The sequence below is a fragment of the Eleutherodactylus coqui genome, chromosome 4 (assembly GCF_035609145.1).
Source record: "Eleutherodactylus coqui strain aEleCoq1 chromosome 4, aEleCoq1.hap1, whole genome shotgun sequence".
Taxonomy (NCBI): Eukaryota; Metazoa; Chordata; class Amphibia; order Anura; family Eleutherodactylidae; genus Eleutherodactylus; species Eleutherodactylus coqui.
The window spans coordinates 9,859,659-9,880,445 of record NC_089840.1 but is presented as its reverse complement, the minus strand read 5'-3'; the positions used below and the strand labels follow the sequence as shown (position 1 = coordinate 9,880,445).

Here is a 20,787-nt window from a genome sequence, read left to right as displayed (position 1 = left end):
GGATTTTTGCTTATTCTCTTATGGTTTTAGATTTTTGTTTTCAGCCTCCTTGAGAGGGTGACTAAACTTTTTAGAAACTTCTGGCTCACAGTAGTGACCTGTCAGGGGTTTTGGTCATTGGGAGTCCAGGTGCTGAGACCCTCACTGATCGCTAAAACAGAAGCGATCAGTTGAGCGCTTGCCATGAAGTTATCCACTTGTTCTATTGATAGTTGGAATCTGTGGTGTAGCTTTCAGGGGTGCAAAGTTAGTGCCAGGGTTACTGAAGGCCCCTCTACACATATAAAGGCACCAGCATGGGTTATTTGGGGACCCTGACACTGATTTTGTAGCTGCAAATTGCACTTCTGATTGTAATCCAGGACTCGCGTCCAACGTTCTTGCATTTTATGCATGCCCGATAATCTGGAAAATCCAATAGTCTGACATGGGAAAGTTGTAATACGTATGACACTAAGTGAGTGCGAACAGAAGATGAGCCTGAACTCTTCCGGTGCAGGATGTGCCGTACAAGCACCCGGCATGTGCCGTCTCTTGGTAGTGAGGATGGATTGCCAGGAGGAGCAGGTGCTGCAGAACGCGGGGCGGTCAGTGCGACTCCCACAGCAATCTGCCTTCTGTTACTTGCATATGAAAGTCATTATCCTGGATTCCTGCACGCCATCCGCGTTCCAACTTCCCCGTAAATAGCTTATAGGTTTAGTGCAGCGTCTCGGATCCCCGTACACGTGTGTGCGCAGAGAGGTACAGAACACTTAATATTCAGCACCTTCTGTGGTTTTCATCTTGGAGAGCCGCGCTTTTATAGCTATTGTGTGGGAACAGAAGAGAAGTCTTAATAACTCCGGAGGGCGGGAGGGACTCTTACTGGATCGTACGCCGCCACCGGGGTGGGGAATACAATAGAAAGAGCAGGTCGTGGGTGGGATACCGTGATCATCTGAACGTGACACGCAGGTTTATGGCCTTTACATATGAAGGAAGGCTTTATGTAGACAAGATGTACCAGAGCTTCCCTTAAAGCAAACCCAGCATGATCCGCGTGCCCTATCCACAGGTACAACATAGGTGTTCTTAAAGGAGTCTTTACTTCTGATGATGTGTCCTCAGGCTATTAATAGTTGATTGACGAGGGTCCAACCATCAGGATACCCACCGATCAGATTGCCTAGATGGTGCTGTCAATATTGCAGTGGTCAGAGTTGGTATTGCATTGAGTTCTATGGGAGCTGCGCTTCCATCACCAACCCGGATCACTGCAGTACAGGTAGTGCGGCTCATTAATATCCACTGCTTCCCCAGCCACTGATTGATCCATCTCTCCGTATGTGTAATAAAGGGTCTTTTTGAACCCCACCCCCCCATTATTGGACACAAGCGTTGGCTGCATGTTTATTTACCTGATTATCAGGCCATGTAAAATGGATAACCGCCAGTAGATGAACGAGCAAACGCTCCATCAGCGGGTCGTGGCCTCTTAGCAAGGTAAAAAAGGCTAGGTGGCTGGCTTTACGCTTCCGCATGTCAACGGGGAGATGTGCCGCCGACCAATGACTGCTTTAGAGTGCGTTGACATGGGCAATTAAAGGACTTGTCCAGGGTTGGAAAAACATGGCTGCTTTTTTCCAAACACAGCGCCACCATTGTCTGTGGGTTGTGTCTGGTATTGCAGCTCAGCTCATGTGGACTTCAGTGTAGCCGAGCTGTAATACCAGACACAACTCTAAGGACAAGGGTGGCGCTGTGTTTGGAAGAAACAAAGGCAACTGCTTTAAACAGGTAGTTTTGCATATTGTGTGATTCACATAGAGTCCATTTACGTGAGACTTTTTTTTTCCTTGCAGCTATTGCAAATCTGGAACATGTTTTATTTTTGGTCGATTTTGCCCATTTTTTTCTGTGGACCTGAGAAAATCACAAGTGCAACACTGCGATGCTTTCTCCTCGCCGAGTGCATCGCACTTGCATAAAAATCACATTTTTGCAAGTACGACAGCAGCCTGAGTTTCTCTGAGCCGTATTGTACTCACGCTTGTGAACGCAGCCTTATGGGGATGAACGGGCCAAGTAGTCAGCCCATATAGGAGGAATCGGACTAGTGCTGATCGGCATGCTCTATCGATCGGCGTTGGTTATATCGGGCCGAGACCTGGCCCGTATAAAAGGACCCTAATACAAAGCGCTGTCAATCTGCAGCAAGGTGGGGGGGGATGAGTAGTGACATTAATGAGCCGCCTCCGAATCCTCTCTGCATGATGGATAGAAGTGATGGACCGCTGACCTCTGGGACCACTGTAGCGCCCGCAGCCCGGGTACCATCACGGACCTGAGAGGTTTCCTTTCAGTAAGGTTGGTAATGGAGTTTCTGTTTTGCGCAGGTGGCGGCCCGTACCGGGGAGTCTGGCGTCAGGAGACGCACACAAGCAATGTCCCGATCATCCAGTAAGAGAAGGAGCCGGTTTTCTTCTCTGTGGGGTCTGGACACGTCTTCTAAGAAGAAGCAAGGAAGGCCGAGCATCAACCAGGTGATATGTGTGGCGGTTATAATATGAGCTGGAGATCTCCTCCTATGATGTACGGATCCATATGGTGCCCATAGTGGTGTATACAGGCCGGCACCGTGGAGGCACACGGAGGTTACATGCATGGATACTGAAGCCCCATACTATTACCATACAGGCTCTGTATACGTCCGTTATAACACGGCTTTAAAGGCTTACTGTGTATTTGGGATGTGTTTACGTTGCGTTGCAGCGCACTTGTGGCTTATACACTGTGAATGGCAGACATACCCTGGGACCTAATCACTAATAGTTTAGTCAACTTTTCATTCTGTATCTTTCTTTAAAGGGTTGTACCGGAATTCGAAGTTATCTTCTACCCACAGGATATTCACAGGATGGATAGGGGGAAGTCTAACCACTGAGACCCCCACTGATCTCCACAGCAAGGACTCCCACTCTCCTGTCGCTGGGGGAATCACTTCTTTCCCCACAGTGATGTCACTGTGAATTCAACTAGCGCTCCATTCATTTCAGTGAGGCTAATGGTAATACCCGCTCGGGTACCCTGGCAGTCCTATTGAAGGTGAGTGGAGTGCTGGTGTGACCCAGAGCTCCATCCAGTCTCCTCCTCACTACGAGTGGTGTAGTAATCCGACAGTGAGGACGACGAGGGACACAGGACCCCCATTCTTCAGATTGGCAGGGGTCTTAGCAGTGAGACCCCTACTGATCTGCACGTTATTCTCTATCCTGTCGATAACTTGAAATTCTGGTACAACCCCTACAAATGTGAGCCTACAATTGGTGATGTAAGCCGACGCAGTGCAGATGCCGGGGTTATCAGAGGTATATATTGGGAAAGCACTGACATTGTGGTGTGAATGCCCCCTTAGGCTACTATTAGAGGGGAGTGAGGAGTAGACTGTAGATTCGGTATTTTTTCCTATAGGCAGGTATTTGCAGCCAGTCAAATGCATTTTGTGCCTATTAAGCTGTAAACGCTTCTTCGCAGGTATTTAACGAGGGTTCAGAGTCTGTGAAGAAATCCTTGGAAGGGATCTTTGATGAGGCCACATCTGAAGGCAAGGTAATGTCATGGCAGACGCCTCCCCAGACCTCAGATCATGTCCGTGCACCCTGGCCACATGGTGGCACACATCTGGGGCACAAGAAGGGTTTCTCCTGCTCATTATATTATAGAGGTTGTCCTGTCCTAGACAAATCCTTTCAGTTTGTGGCACTCAGAGGTGAACAGCTGATCGCCAACGGCCCCAATGCTGGTACCCCAGAAACAGTTCTGCCAACCAGTTATCGCCGCTGCAGGAAATGAAGAATTACGCAACAGCTTTCCAAGGACGGCACAAGTCCCACTAGAACGGGAGCGGTCTTGTAGAGGTCCAGAGTAGGGGCATATCAGTTAGGTGATGCAAGGAGCATTTGGTAGGCCTATGGTCCTTCTAGAAGGGACGAGCTGTCAGGCATTTGATGCCCAATACTCATTTCAGTGATGAGTATTGGGCATCAAATTGGGCAGTGATGCCCCCGAGCCGTTACACAGAAGTGAGTATCGCTGGCATCACTCAAAGCGCTATCGTCACGGAGTCGGAGCGACCGGGGAGCGCTCTCCCCCCACCCGCCTCCATTTACGGTAAACGGACTGCTGTTCAGAAGAGATCGACTGCGATTTACACCGAACGGCACGTTCTTCAGTTTTCTGCATGAAGAAATTGAACAATTCTCGTTAAGTCGCTGCCCACGTTCACACGGGCCGATTTATCGTTCAAATTCTCGTGGGAATCTGGAGTATTCTTAACGATATCGTCCCGTGTAAAATCGCCATTACACATCAACCTTTGGTCGCACGTGTAAAAAGATAAAACCGCAATATTACTGCGACTGGTTTCCTTATAGGAACTAACTTCACATGCGACAGTGCAACAATGGCAGAATGACCTTAACCAGAATACCCCTTTAAGAGGTGTTTTAATTCTGATGTTTCTCCAGTTGCCAGGTTTCACCTCTGTGAAGAGGCTCCTTAGCAGTTATTGGCTGGAAGTGACCCTCCAGGGGTAACGAGGCGTTACTGAACACCCATGGGAATCACTGGGCATCCATGTGACACACAGCACATCAGGTCAACCAGAGATGGGGCAGTAGGGTACCCATCTACTGAGGCCCGTCCTGCTGCATTGTGGGTGCGTTTTTGCGCCCTTATTCCAGACAAGTGCCCCGGGCAGACAGCCGGTCTACTGACCCCGATCTCTGTTTCATAGTGTAGCGTTGCACCAAGACATTTGTCTGTAATACAGGCGCAAAAATGCGTCCACAATCCACTTTTGTGAAAGCGCCGCCTGCGTACGCTGATGGGCACGGACGTGGAAAGGGAATATGTCGGCTCCTACGAGCTTCAAAAACTACACGTACGGACTCAAAGTAGCTGAAGTGTTAGACTGCGGATGTGATGCTTCCTGGCGCTCGGAGCCCCATGATCCCGCAGACTATATAGGCGCCTCTGTCTGTCCGCAGGATGTATACACGGGTGACACTGGACAGCTTTGGCATGGCGGAGAAGGTAATAAGGGTCACATCCCCGAACGGAGCGCCTCGGTGTCTATGAGCCGTAGCGTTAGATTATGGGACCGAATTTCCTGCCATGTCAACAGTCTGCTGGAGACAGAATCCCATATCATCCAGTCTCTGGTCGGCGGTGCGATGTTCTGCAGCTCTCGGGTAGTTATTAGGGTAATGAAACCTGCAGAGTCTCCTGTGTCTCAGATGTATATTAATACCAGAAGCCTCCAGATTTAATTAGAACTTCTGGTAATCCCGTTTAGCATTTGGGGTTGCGGATCCGTTAATCTGCTGATAAGTAACAGGATTTCCCGCCGCTGTATGAGTAATCCCCCGTGTGTTCCTCTACAGAAGGAGAAGGAGGTGGTCCTCGCCAGCGTCCATCCTCCCCACCCCGACACCGACATCTGGGTCCACGACTATCTGACACCTTCTTGGGTTTCTCTGCCAAACGACCAGTCTGTCCTGATCGTAATTCATCCGGAGGACACGGCGAAGGACGCCCTAGAGTATATCTGCAAGGTAAAGTAGTAATGCGCGAGATCCGAGGAGGAGCGCGACCGGACAAACTCATCCCATGCATATAGTCACAGAGGTCCCGGCACAGAATGGAGCCCGTCTGCCTGGCCTTTAGTCCGGCTCATTCAGACTCTCCTAGGGGACTCGGGGTCTTAAGATCATCCATCCCTGTAGAGCGATCCCTGCGTGCGCACAGGGGGTCTGCGGCCGGCCAGCCAGCATGTTTTGCTTGCAGCGTTCTTTATGCCAGTGTGAGATCTGCACCAACTACGAGCTGCTGTAGATTTCCATGATTATTTTTACCGTTTGTGGCATAAAGGATAGTCGATCTGGCCGGCTGGCGAGGCCCAAACCCCCATTTTTGGAAGCTCAGCAAACTTAGTAAAGCGATGCCCACAAAGGTCAGAAAATGTCCCGTTTTTGCAGCGGTACGACATACACAAAAATGTGCAGCTTTTTATAGGCAGTAAAAGGCTTCATAAATCCCCTAGTGGTGAATAGAGCTTCTCCCGAATGTCTCTTGTTGGGGTTTGGGGGTCTTTCGGGGTACGTGCAGGATCTCTGTGATCTTCTCCAGTCATCCCCCTGCTTTATGTTCTCTGGGTGCGATCGCCAGCGGCAGCTAAATGAAGGACCTCTATTGGCCGCTGTGGTGCGTCTGCTGAAGATTTACCTCTTCCTACTGCTTATATAGTCTCATCCTAGTATGATGTTACTTAATCAAGGCTGCCCCCTAGTGGAACGAAATGTGTAGTACTCCGTATGGGCATAATGTGATGGTGAAAAGTGCTAAAAATATAAAGGGAGCCATAAAAATAGTGCAAACAAGGAAGTTGGTGGCAACCAAAAGCAATAATCTCATTGGTTACGAGCGGCGCCATTGTTTTATATTGGACCCCGCAAGTTTGCATCAAAATGTATTAAATTCAGGTTATGACTGAGCGACCCGATCCTCCGTATTCCCAGAGATTAAACAAGTGTTCCCAACTTGGCTGAGACGGGCAGCAGGATCCCATTTAACCCCTTAGTGACGTGGCCTATTTTGGACTTTAAATTCTGTTTAGGGGATTTTCATCTCCACTTCTCAAAAGCCATAACTTTTTTTCCCCCTATCGCCGCGGTCGTATGAGGGCTTGTTCTTTGCTGTTTTTATGTCCCTGTAGGGGCCTTGAACCTGTGTTGCTGTGAACACTCCGATATTACATTACAGCACTTCTGTACTGCAATGCGTTATCGATCACAGGCCTTGGCAGAACTGGACGTCATTGTGTGATCGGTTGCCATGGCAACGCCTCGGCCCTCTGCGATTACGTGACCGACGGCTGATGATGCCACAGAGAGAGCCGCCCTCCCTCTGTGGACCCTTTACATGCACGATCAACATTGATCATGGCATGTAAGAGCAGTGTTCTCACAGCAGGAGGCCGACTGTCAGTCACCTACAGCTGCTGAGCCCACAGCACCCAGAAGACCGGAATGTGTGTCTATTCGCAGGAACTGCAGGCCGGAAGGCTGTGCAAAATTAGGAGAATTTGCCTGCTGTCTTCTAGAAAACAGTGCCCCCCTGTCTATGGGCTGTAACTGGTATTGCTGTTTGACTCCACTGAAATGAAGGCTGCTGAGCTGTAATACCACACACATCCTGTGAGCAGATGGGGCGCTATTTATTTAATCCTGGAACTCCCTTTAAGAGCTCCATGCAGGTTTCTGGGAAATGGAATTCCTGCTTGAATCAATCCGTCCTTTAAACGACCGGCGCCGTATTACTGTAATGGCGTCCTTTCGGCTTCCGTTATTTGCCTGGCATTGTCGCGGTTGCAGTAGTGCAGCATGCTGTGCCAGTTCATCCAGGATCTTTGTATGGCGCCTCCAGTGCAGATGTGACTGTAGCCGCAGTGTTGGCAGCCGATGCATCTCACACTACATAACAGCCGCCTCTTGCAGCATCCTATGGATGGAGCAGAGATGAGTTTGTCAAGTGGCTTCACTCATGGTGAAATCATGTCTGCTCTGCATTTTCCATAGGAATGCAACCAAAATCCTCCCCTAAATCAGTCAGTTACCCCTCCGAGACAAGCGGTTTCTAGATACCAGAACCCCTCTGCGATACCAGCCGTTACCGGGGGGCCGCTGCGGAGCTACTTGTGACGTGGTAGATGCTTTATGTCATCATGGACGTTCTTTCACTGGCTGATATAATAGTGGCTCTGCAGACCTGAACAAACAGCTACCTATATCTCAGCTTCCCAGACCCGCAGCCCTACTCAGCAGCATGTTACCGTCCGCCTGCCCGTGTGATTAATGCTTTCCTCTTGTTGCAGACTCACAGGCTGGACTACACCGCTCATTATCTTCGCCTCAAGTTCTTAATTAACAACCAACCGCGACACTACATCCCGCAGCAAGAAGAGGAGATCAGCGATCTGGTAATTCCCCCCCCCCCCCCCCCCCTCCTTCTTTCACCCTTTCTTAGTTTTTTTTTTTCTGTTTGTTTTTTTAATTAGTATTTGTGCCCCCAGATGAACTAATGACAGGAGTGACCTCTGCTGGGACCCCAGTCATTATCATAGGGGTGGTAACACAATGTTAACCCCATAACGACCTCCCATCATAAGTCTACAGTGAGCGGTGGCATGGGCTATATGGAGCGGTTTCTGACAGCTCTGACGTGTGCGGGGTGCGATGGGTTCACATGGCAGCCCAGAGTCCAGTGAAGGCTCCCACGGCTGCCTTGTATTGCAATCTATTCAGCTCTGCTTGTGGCTTTTTAGACTATCGCTAAATATACAATATACTGCAATACTGGAGTACTGCAGTATATTGTAGAAGAGATCAAACTGGTATAAATGCAAGTAAATACGTAAAAATAAGTTACATTTTTTTCTTAAATCTTTCTAAAAAAAAAATGTTACCTTCAAAAAATTTACCATTTCTCAAAAACCATCCTGCTTGGTGTCCGTAGCAGTGCGAACTATTAAAGTATATTGGCCCTGTATCCAACCCAAAATGGTTCTAATAGAAACTGCAACTTACCCACAAAAACAGCAGCTCTGACAGCCGACGGAATAATAGAGTTGAGGGATGAGAAGACGGCGGGAAGCAAGTGTTTGTTGTAAAGGTTTTTAATTTTTTTAAATACATAAATTAACTACACATTTGGTGTCACATGTCTGTTGACCCGCGGAATGTGGAGAACGTCCTTTTTACAGTAGTCACCCAGTAGATGGCGCTGGGGATTAGGATAGCGCTTCATCATTACCACTAGTCACCCAGGAGATGGCACTGTGGATTAGGATAGCGCTTCATCATTACCACTAGTCACCCAGGAGATGGCACTGTGGATTAGGATAGCGCTTCATCATTACCAGTAGTCACCCAGGAGATGGCGCTGGGGATTAGGATAGCGCTTCATCATTACCACTAGTCACCCAGGAGATGGCACTGTGGATTAGGATAGCGCTTCATCATTACCAGTAGTCACCCAGGAGATGGCGCTGGGGATTAGGATAGCGCTTCATCATTACCACTAGTCACCCAGGAGATGGCGCTGGGGATTAGGATAGCGCTTCATCATTACCAGTAGTCACCCAGGAGATGGCACTGTGGATTAGGATACCGCCTCATCATTACCAGTAGTCACCCAGGAGATGAATGTGTGGATTAGGATAGCGCTTCATCATTACCAGTAGTCACCCAGGGGATGGCGCTATGGATTAGGATAGCGCTTCATCATTACCAGTAGTCGCCCAGGAGATGGCACTGTGGATTAGGATAGCGCTTCATCATTACCAGTAGTCACCCAGGAGATGGCACTGTGGATTAGGATAGCGCTTCATCATTACCAGTAGTCACCCAGGAGATGGCGCTGTGGATTAGGATAGCGCTTCATCATTACCAGTAGTCACCCAGGAGATGGCACTGTGGATTAGGATAGCGCCTCATCATTACCAGTAGTCACCCAGGAGATGGCACTGTGGATTAGGATAGCGCCTCATCATTACCAGTAGTCACCCAGGAGATGAATGTGTGGATTAGGATAGCGCGTCATCATTACCAGTAGTCACCCAGGAGATGGCGCTGTGGATTAGGATAGCGCCTCATTATTACCAGTAGTCACCCATGGGATTGCGCTATGAATTAGGATAGCGCTTCACCATTACCAGTAGTCACCCAGGAGATGGCGCTGTGGATTAGGATACCGCCTCATCATTACCAGTAGTCACCCATGGGATTGCGCTGGGAATTAGGATAACGCCTCATTATTACCAGTAGTCACCCAGGAGATGGCTCTGTGGATTAGGATAGCGCTTCATTACCAGTAGTCACCCAGGAGATGGCGCTGTGGATTAGGATAGCGCCTCATCATCACCAGTAGTCACCCAGGAGATGGCCCTGTGGATTAGGATAGCGCCTCATTATTACCAGTAGTCACCCAGGAGATGGCGCTGTGGATTAGGATACCGCCTCATCATTACCAGTAGTCACCCATGGGATTGCGCTATGAATTAGGATAGCGCTTCACCATTACCAGTAGTCACCCAGGAGATGGCGCTGGGGATTAGGATAACGCCTCATTATTACCAGTAGTCACCCAGGAGATGGCGCTGTGGATTAGACTAGCGCCTCATCATTACCAGTAGTTACCCAGGAGATGGCGCTGTGGATTAGGATAGCGCCTCATCATTGCCAGTAGTCACCCAGGAGATGGCGCTGTGGATTGGAATAGCACTTCATCATTACCAGTAGTCACCCAGGAGATGGCACTGTGGATTAGGATAGCACTTCATCATTACCAGTAGTCACCCAGGAGATGGCGCTGGGGATTGAGATAGCACTTCATCATTACCAGTAGTCACCCAGGAGATGGCACTGGGGATTAGGATAGCACTTCATCATTACCAGTAGTCACCCAGGAGATGGCGCTGGGGATTGGGATAGCACTTCATTATTACCAGTAGTCACCCAGGAGATGGCGCTGTGGATTAGGATAGCACCTGATCATTACAGTAGTCACCCAGTAGATGGCGCTGGGGATTAGGATAACGCATCATTATTACCAGTAGTCACCCAGGAGATGGCGCTGTGGATTAGGATAGCGCCTCATCATTACCAGTAGTCACCCAGGAGATGGCACTGTGGATTAGGATAGCACTTCATCATTACCAGTAGTCACCCAGGAGATGGCGCTGGGGATTGGGATAGCACTTCATCATTACCAGTAGTCACCCAGGAGATGGCGCTGGGGATTAGGATAGCGCTTCATCATTACAGTAGTCACCCAGGAGATGGCGCTGTGGATTAGGATAGCGCCTGATCATTACAGTAGTCACCCAGGAGATGGCGCTGTGGATTAGGATAGCGCGTCATCATTACCAGTAGTCACCCAGGAGATGGCGCTGTGGATTAGGATAGCGCCTCATCATTACCAGTAGTCACCCAGAAGATGGCGCTGTGGATTAGGATAGGGTGATGATGGGTGTTCTAGTTCATCCCAAAGATGCTTGATGGGATTGAGATCCGGACTTTGGTCCGGCCAATGAAGATTGTAGATGGCCTAATGTTGTAGGCGCCTCCTAATACATTTGTCGCTCTTCGCTTCAGGACAATCTGTATTTAGCACATAAAAATACATTTTCCTCCTAAATGTTCTCTGTGTATTTTTCCCACAATTCCTCGGCTTTTCCGGTGAAGAGGAATTTCTCTGCTGCTATAAACGGATCCGTGTCCGGAGTTATAAACTAGTTTGCAGCCACATTATGGCAGGTGATGCAGGTGTCCTTCTCTCCTGTGCCGCTGCCACCGTTCTTGTTTGCCTACCTGCTCTTCGGCAGAGGTCGCCCCCTGCAGGTAGGTGGTCGGACCTGTCAGCACACAGCTAATACCGACGGGGGTGCAGCGAGGTGAGGAGCGGCTGGACCGTGAGCTGATCCAGAGGCTGCATGTGGGAAATATTGTCGGGCAACAGCCACTGACCGATGAAGAATAGAACCTAAATCTCTTATCTCACGGACAATAATGGAGGTTTTTCTCACTTTATTTCAGCTTTATAAAGAAATCGAAATTTGTCCGAAATGCATGAAATACATAAAGCTTGAAAAGCTGGAGCCGTCGGACACCTTTGGTAAGTTCTTTGGCTCTGCTGTAATAGTGACGATACTTGAAGGTTTTTCCTAAGTTTGTGTTACTTTACTTTGTACCCTTTTTGAGCTGATTATGGAGACACTCGAGCTGTAAGGCCGGGCTCACACGGGCGGCCAGCGATCCTGCGAACCCCCTGCCGCGGCTTTTTTCTGTTTCAATATTTGTATTTTAGGCGCCGTCGCTAAGTGATGACGTGGGTACCTGCAGCCCATATGTAACTCTAATTGTCTATAGGCTGCGGGTCGGACGGCCTCCATTGACTTCAATAGAGTCCGTCTGCATAGAGTTCGTGGCAAAATAAAGCATGCTGCGATTTTTCCTCCACCTGCAGAATACGCAATTCGTATCCATGAGTGTGAGCGAAAAAGCGATGGTACATGCTTATCAACGCCTGCGTTTTACTGAGGAACCTCCGTGTGAACACTGATCGCAGATTCCACAATTGGAATCCGCCCGTGTGAGCCCGGCCTAAGAGGGTGTGCTGAAAAAGGGCACTAATGCTCTCGCATCTCAACCACTCCGATGTCCGGCCTTCTAACATGACTTAGGATATAAGCCGACCCAGAATCTCCTTAACGAGGGTAAGATACCGCCTACAGACCGCCGCCTCATTGGGGCACAGAAGGGTTCTGGTTGGCTGGGTGCCAGGCCAGTGATAGGGGTCGGGTGTAGAGAACAGCATCTTGGCGCTCTCCACAAGGAGAAACAGTCCTGTTGCCCTACTGTGCCCTGACGAGGGGCGAGAAGCCTGAAACGGCCGTCCGCAGATGGGATCTCTTCCCTATGGAGAAGGCTCAGCTTTGGTTTATATCGTTGCAAGGCCTGTTAGAAGGTTGATTTATAGGGAAGCTGCCTTCCAGTGGGTGGCGCTGCAGAGACATTGTGACAGATCCCATGCATCATAAGACCGTCTAACCATCAGCCCATCTTCACACGGGGGGAAGTAAGGCGGAATTTCCACTGCTGGACTTGCAGGATAAGCCGTGCGGAGGAGATTTCTAAAATCTTCTACACATGCGGGAAATTTCTGCAATAAATCCGCAGCATTGTTGAAAACTGTTGTGGATTCTAAATCTGCGGGATGTCTATTCATGCTTCGGATGTCAACCACTGAAATGCAAGGGTTAAAGGGGTTTTCTATGCTAATGCTATTGATGAGCTGTCTGCACCTTGATACACTGGGTTGGATCGGAAGCTGCGGCTTTGACCCCTGAGTAGTGGCCGTCGCGTGTAACTGCATGCTTGGGTCTCATTACAATCAGTGGGAGTCGTGTCTGCAGTTACAAGCGCCGCAGTTTCTGATCGGACCCGTGGTCAACTAATCGCTGGGATCCTGAGCGGCGGGTCTCTGGCCATCCACTATTAGTGACTTATCCTGAGGACGGGCATAGTGACGCATAAAGATCCCAAAGAAGGGATTCCGCAACCAACAGAACCGCTGAAGGGTAGTTTCATCGCTGCCGCTTGCAATTTTTCTTGTGCGATTTTTGCCACGTTGTTTTTCACATAAATGTCAATAGGACTTTCTGATGTTAAAAATGCGTCGCACGAAAACCGCGAGATCGTACGTTGTGAATCGAGAAAAGAAAACTCCATAGCGAGACATCGGTTAAAAAAAAGAATTAAAATAGGACATGCCATCACATGAGTAAAAACATTGCAAATGTGAAGAAAACCCTTGAAAACCATTGGTCTTATAATTCTGTGTTTTCCCTCACTCGCATCGCGCAATTTTATTGCCCATGTGACACCGGCCTAAGGGCGCATTCAGACATAATAGATTTTTGTGTGGATCCGCACCAGAAATTAACTGAAAATCCAAACCATTTGATGCAGATTTTATCGCTGTTTGTGACGCGGATCGGCAGCTGGTTTAACCCTTTAATTTGAAGAGGCGATCTCTGCCACCCCAATGGCACCGAATTTGTCACAGATTTTGATGTGAATTTTGGTGCGATTGATCCCTTTTGGGAAATCCGCACTCACTCCACTATGTTAGGGTGTAGGCAGTGCTACCAGGAAGACATGTGGCTTATGGTCCTTTTTTAGGGGCCAATTATTGGGCCGGAGTCTCCCTCTGAACACTCGTTTGCCCATCGTCGGCTGATGTTTTGTCCTTTCTTACAAACAGTTCATTGGCTGGTTGACTCATACACACTGATTTTGCTGTATGAACCGGGGATGTAGCGCCGGCCGGTGGGGATAAAGTATACACCCTGATCTTTCTGTATGAACCGGGGATGTAGCGCCGGCCGGCGGGGATAAGGTATACACACTGATCCTCCCGTATGAACCGGGGATGTAGCGCCAGCCGCTGGGGATAAGGTATACACACTGATCCTCCCGTATGAACCGGGGATGTAGCGCCAGCCGGCGGGGATAAAGTATACACGCTGATCTTCCCGTATGAACCGGGGATGTAGCGCCGGCCGGTGGGGATAAGGTATACACGCTGATCTTCCCGTATGAACCGGGGATGTAGCGCCGGCCGGTGGGGATAAAGTATACACGCTGATCTTCCCGTATGAACCGGGGATGTAGTGCCGGCCGGTTGGGCCGAACGATTGTCTGAGCGATCGTTTACCCCTATAAGCAGATTCTTGGCCCAGGAAAGAAGAATGTTACCATCCTCGATGGCCGCCGTACACCGCTCTAACATGGACTGAGAGTGCAGCCTGTGTAAGACCGTGAGGTTCTCCGTGAGCGGCTCTTCATACACCCCTATATGTAAGCTGGCAGTGAAGAGGTGCGGCCATCTTAATACACTGCTCACGTATAGCCGCTCCTCGGTGCGCCGGACCGACCCCTGTGCTGGCTCTGCACTGCTGTAGGGTTTCTGCTATAATGTATATTCACACGGGGGGATTTTTGCAGTCCTGAAACATTGGACCTTTTTTCATGTGATTTTCTTGCAAAATGGATAAAAATGGCTCAGAAAAGAATTGCATCAGATTTAAGACAACCCCCCCCCCCCCCCGATGAACCAAATGATGTAATTTAAAGGTTCTGCACACTTTTTATGGTTCCCATGGTTACATGCAATAAAAATTGGTTGCAATTGCAATCAAGTCTTTTTAATCACATTCCCAGACTTGAGCGGGTGATTTCTTCCGACAATCACAACAAACCAGGATCCACGGCGTTAAAAAAAATCACATGTGAATAAGACCATTTAACATAATATACTTTATTTCTGTCTAATTCCGGTCGAGTGTTTGGGGGGGGGGGGGGGGGGGGAAGAGACGGAAAATCAGGTGGAAAAATCGTGTGTGAATATACGCTTAGAGCAAATGATGGGCTGTGCACCGCCATGTCGCCTAATGCTAGGCCCCGCCCACTTTTCCAAAGCGTTAGGGTTTAGCGTACAAACCTGCACAAAGTCCCGGTTACTAGTGTACAGAGGTTGCTCGATGTGCCCCAATGACGGTTTCATCCTTTCTGGTATAAATGGCTGTGGTGTAAATTACGGGCGCGGCCGCACACAGGCAGGACAATACAAGTGATAATTACTTCAGAGTCTATGAAGATCATTCAGTACAGATGTAATTTATTCGCTGCTAATTACAGACTTCTGGTTTTGAAAAAAGTGTAAAAACTACTTTGCAAAAAACGTGTTCTGCATCTTCAGTGACCTGCGAGTTACAGAGCGCACCACTGCCACCTTGTGGAGCAGCTGCTAACTTCACTGAAGCCAGAACATCTAGAGGTTCATCAAGTCCATCTGGTCTCTCTGGTTTTCCTACATTACTTTACAAGCTTTGCACGTATATCCTCGCATTTAGTACTGCGGCAGGCGGCACATTGTTAGATGGCTTGTATAGATGCGTGCATAATAAGTGGACTCCGAATTAAAACCTGCACAACCTTCTAATCCCAATTCATCACAGTTTGCAACTTTTGTTTAAGCTTTGTAATTGTCCAAACAGGTTATTAACCCTTTCCAAACCTCTGTCTGACATCTAAAGACATTCTGATTGAAGGCTGTACAGCTCCGATGTCAGAAGACGTCCGACAGGGTATTCTTACTGTATATTACTGGCCGCTCTGTTGTCGGGAGCCTCTCCAGCATGTCCCATACCGCAGTACTGGCTCTAGCCAGCAGATGGCACCATTGTATAATTAAAGAAAGAGAAAGCCCCCTAGAAAATCCTGAATCCAAAATTGGATTGCAAAGGGTTAAATTAAACATGGTGGGGGGTCCAGACTCTGGCATAATTGGCTCTATACCTCTTTTAATTCACTATTGTACCAAAAGTAATTGGACCCCTGAGCAGGAATCAGCAGGAGTATTCATTTCTATTTGTGAATACTCACTGGAGCTCCTTTGATCCTAATGACATTGGATACTCTCCGTGACTTTCAACTAACCTCTGATACACTTAAGCTGGTATTTCCCTCCATTCATCCTGCAAACGTCTGGCGAGTTCTTTCAAAGAGAATGGACACTGTTCATATTTCCTGACCCGACGTTCCAGTTCATCCCAGAAATGTCCAGTAGGGTTCAGGTTGGGCCTCTGTGCAACCAGTCCAATCGTGGCACATCCATGTCCTCAATGCAAAACAGCGTTGGATTAGTGACGAGGAGCGTTGTCTTGTCGGAAGTATGGCCGACCATTCCCAGGGTATTATCACCTTGTCTAAAATGTCAGGGCACACCTCCGTGTTCGTGGTTCTGTTAGTCCAGGGATTAAGTGCCCCTCGTTGTCTGCGGTGGTGAAGGTCCCCGAGGTCCGATCCTTCTGCTGTTTATAACTTATGATAGTGGCTACAAGGAGGAAAAAAGAATAGTATAGAACAGAAGTATATATAGTGTATAGACCCGCTTGTCGTGGGACCGTCAGCTGACAGGACTCCACACCTATGGTCCAAGTTCGCCTTCAGTACTCGCCACAGACGCGTAATCCTGTCCGATGTTGTATAGCAGGGAGAGCGGCAATGGAAATACCCGGAGTCGGACGACCTCGATCGCAGAAAGTCTAGTAGTCACAAGATGAGAAGAAAGGATTCCTGGTGAAGTGAAAAGAAGGACTTCACAGGGGGTACTTGGGTGCCACCAGGCCCCCCCCCCCCCCAAACCAGGCATGCAGATTAAAAACCAAAAACCTATAAATAAACCATAATAGGGTGCCTGGCAACGCGTTTCGGGGGATCGGTAGCCCTTTTTTCAAGCCTAATTTGATCAGGAAAGGACTTACTTTTATAAATCCTTAATATCTGAAGCAACTTCTAATCTGCAAACCTGGATTAGGGGGGACCTGGTGGCACCCAAGTCCCCCCTGTGAAGTCCTTCCTTGCACTTCACCTTCGCGGAAGTCAATGGAAGCCGTCCAATCCGTGGCCCATCCACAAGAAACATTGCGGATTCTGTGTCATCGCCTAGCAAAGGCGCAGGGAAAAAAAAATTTTGTAAAAAGAAGTTCTGTACTGCACATGTGCAACGGCGAGCCGCGGGGTCCATCCGCAGTACAGAACAGAAGCTGACAGCGCAGGTGAGCGCAGAGCCGCTGGGTCCATCCGCAGTACAGAACAGAAGCTGACAGCGCAGGTGAGCGCAGAGCCGCTGGGTCCATCCGCAGTACAGAACAGAAGCTGACAGCGCAGGTGAGCGCAGAGCCGCTGGGTCCATCCGCAGTACAGAACAGAAGCTGACAGCGCAGGTGAGCGCAGAGCCGCTGGGTCCATCCGCAGTACAGAACAGAAGCTGACAGCGCAGGTGAGCGCAGAGCCGCTGGGTCCATCCGCAGTACAGAACAGAAGCTGACAGCGCAGGTGAGCGCAGAGCCGCTGGGTCCATCCGCAGTACAGAACAGAAGCTGACAGCGCAGGTCAGCGCAGAGCCGCTGGGTCCATCCGCAGTACAGAACAGAAGCTGACAGCGCAGGTGAGCGCAGAGCCGCTGGGTCCATCCGCAGTACAGAACAGAAGCTGACAGCGCAGGTGAGCGCAGAGCCGCTGGGTCCATCCGCAGTACAGAACAGAAGCTGACAGCGCAGGTGAGCGCAGAGCCGCTGGGTCCATCCGCAGTACAGAACAGAAGCTGACAGCGCAGGTGAGCGCAGAGCCGCATGCAGAATGTGAATCATAGAATGGTGGAGTTAGAAGGGACCTCCAGGGTCATCGAGTCCGACCCCCTGCTCAGTGCAGCATCACTAAATCATCCCAGACCGATGTCTGTCCAGCCTCTGCTTGAACACTTCCATTGAAGGAGAACTCATGTGCCGGAGGCCTTAAGCAGCGCAGGAATTGTTACTTTTCACCTTGTGACTGCTATACTTTTATAAACCCCCCCCACCCCCCCCCTCCTCCGCTGAAGTACGCACGGATTGTTGGGATTCGTGGTTAGCTGAACCTGAGGCCCTTGGATGGGGTTAGTAAGTTAACAAGTATTGGAAGCCGGCGACTTGCTGCGTCCGGGCATCTGCATGCATTGGATCTGACTGCTGTCTCTGCTCTTTAGGATTCTCTCTCTGCTCGGTGGAGGAAGAAGGCGGCAGACATCATCTGTACATTAATAATGTCCGCGAGTCCGGCTTGGCCATTAAGAAAGGTAAGTGCCGATGAGCTGTAAGTTGGCAGTGCTTTCTGGGGATATTAGGAGGGAAATGCAAGTACTACGCGTTATCATTTCTTGTACATCCTATAAACTAAGGTGAGGGGCTCTTAGGGCGGGAGGCGCTAAGGTCAGAGCGTCACCTAAATACTCACCCGACTCCTCTGTTTTTTGCTGTCCACAAAAGAATTGTCACTGTGTAGATAAGTAATGTATGTACATAGTGACTCCACCAGCAGAATGGTGAGTGCAGCTCTGCAGTATAATACAGGATGTAACTCAGGGTCAGTACAGGATAAGTAATGTATGTACACAGTGACTCCACCAGCAGAATAGTGAGTGCAGCTCTGGGGTATAATACAGGATGTAACTCAGGATCAGTACAGGATAAGTGATGTATGTACACAGTGACTCCACCAGCAGAATAGTGAGTGCAGCTCTGGGGTATAATACAGGATGTAACTCAGGATCAGTACAGGATAAGTAATGTATATACCGTATACAGTGACTCCACCAGCAGAATAGTGAGTGCAGCTCTGGGGTATAATGCAGGCTGTAACTCAGGATCAGTGCAGGATAAGTAATGTATGTGCACAGTGACTCCACCAGCAGAATAGTGAGTACAGCTCTGGAGTATAATACAGGATGTAACTCAGGGTCAGTGCAGGATAAGTAATGTATGTACACAGTGACTCCACCAGCAGAATAGTGAGTGCAGCTCTGGGGTATAATACAGGATGTAACTCAGGATCAGTACAGGATAAGTAATGTATGTACACAGTGACTCCACCAGCAGAATAGTGAGTGCAGCTCTGCAGTATAATACAGGATGTAACTCAGGATCTGTACAGGATAAGTAATGTAATGTATGTACACAGTGACTCCACCAGCAGAATAGGGAGTGCAGCTCTGCAGTATAATACACGATGTAACTCAGGATCAGTACAGGATAAGTAATGTATGTACACAGTGACTCCACCAGCAGAATAGTGAGTGCAGTTCTGGAGTATAATACAGGATGTAACTCAGGGTCAGTGCAGGATAAGTAATGTATGTACACAGTGACTCCACCAGCAGAATAGTGAGTACAGCTCTGGAGTATAATACAGAATGTAACTCAGGGTCAGTGCAGGATAAGTAATGTATGTACACAGTGACTCCACCAGCAGAATAGTGAGTGCAGCTCTGGAGTATAATACAGAATGTAACTCAGGATCAGTACAGGATAAGTAATGTATGTACACAGTGACTCCACCAGCAGAATAGTGAGTGCAGCTCTGGGGTATAATACAGGATGTAACTCAGGATCAGTACAGGATAAGTAATGTATGTACACAGTGACTCCACCAGCAGAATAGTGAGTGCAGCTCTGCAGTATAATACAGGATGTAACTCAGGATCTGTACAGGATAAGTAATGTATATACCGTATACAGTGACTCCACCAGCAGGATAGTGAGTGCAGCTCTGGAGTATAATACAGGATGTAACTCAGGATCAGTACAGGATAAGTAATGTATGTACACAGTGACTCCACCAGCAGAATAGTGAGTGCAGTTCTGGAGTATAATACAGGATGTAACTCAGGATCTGTACAGGATAAGTAATGTATATACCGTATACAGTGACTCCACCAGCAGAATAGTGAGTGCAGCTCTGGAGTATAATACAGGATGTAACTCAGGATCAGTACAGGATAAATAATGTATGTACACAGTGACTCCACCAGCAGAATAGTGAGTGCAGCTCTGGGGTATAATACAGGATGTAACTCAGGGTCAGTGCAGGATAAGTAATATATATACACAGGGACTCCACCAGCAGAATAGTGAGTGCAGTTCTGGAATATAATACAGGATGTAACTCAGGAGCAGTACAGGATAAGTAATGCATGTACACAGTGACTCCACCAGCAGAATAGTGAGTGCAGCTCTGGAGTATAATACAGGATGTAACTCCAGGATCAGTACAGGATAAGTAATGTATGAACACAGTGACTCCACCAGCAGAATAGTGAATACAGCTCTGGAGTATAATACAGGATGTAACTCATGGTCAGTACAGGATAAGTAATGTATGTACACAGTGACTCCACCAGCAGAATAGTGAGTGCAGCTCTGCAGTATAATACAGGATGTAACTCAGGATCTGTACAGGATAAGTAATGTATATACTGTATACAGTGACTCCACCAGCAGAATAGTGAGTGCAGCTCTGCAGTATAATACGGGATGTAACTCAGGGTCAGTACAGGATAAGTAATGTATGTACACAGTGACTCCACCAGCAGAATAGTGAGTACAGCTCTGGGGTATAATACAGGCTGTAACTCAGGATCAGTACAGGATAAATAATGTATGTACACAGTGACTCCACCAGCAGAATAGTGAGTGCAGCTCTGTAGTATAATACAGGATGTAACTTAGGAGCAGTACAGGACAGGTAATGTATGTACACAGGGACTTCACCAGCAGAATGGTGAGTGCAGTTCTGGGATATAATA

The 20,787-nt window shown here is 48.6% G+C and overlaps 1 protein-coding gene across 8 annotated transcripts in view; it reads left to right on the top strand.

Annotated features, from left to right (window-relative positions):
* TIAM1 (TIAM Rac1 associated GEF 1) overlaps positions 1–20,787 on the top strand; it is a 285,262-nt gene that overhangs the window by 205,361 nt on the left and 59,114 nt on the right. For all 8 annotated transcript variants that reach the window (XM_066599058.1, XM_066599055.1, XM_066599062.1 and 5 more), the window contains 6 exons: positions 2,379–2,525; positions 3,517–3,591; positions 5,427–5,597; positions 7,916–8,020; positions 11,637–11,715; positions 18,193–18,282. In XM_066599058.1, coding sequence (XP_066455155.1) covers positions 2,379–2,525; positions 3,517–3,591; positions 5,427–5,597; positions 7,916–8,020; positions 11,637–11,715; positions 18,193–18,282 — 667 coding nt within the window. The remainder of the gene's footprint in view (positions 1–2,378; positions 2,526–3,516; positions 3,592–5,426; positions 5,598–7,915; positions 8,021–11,636; positions 11,716–18,192; positions 18,283–20,787) is intronic.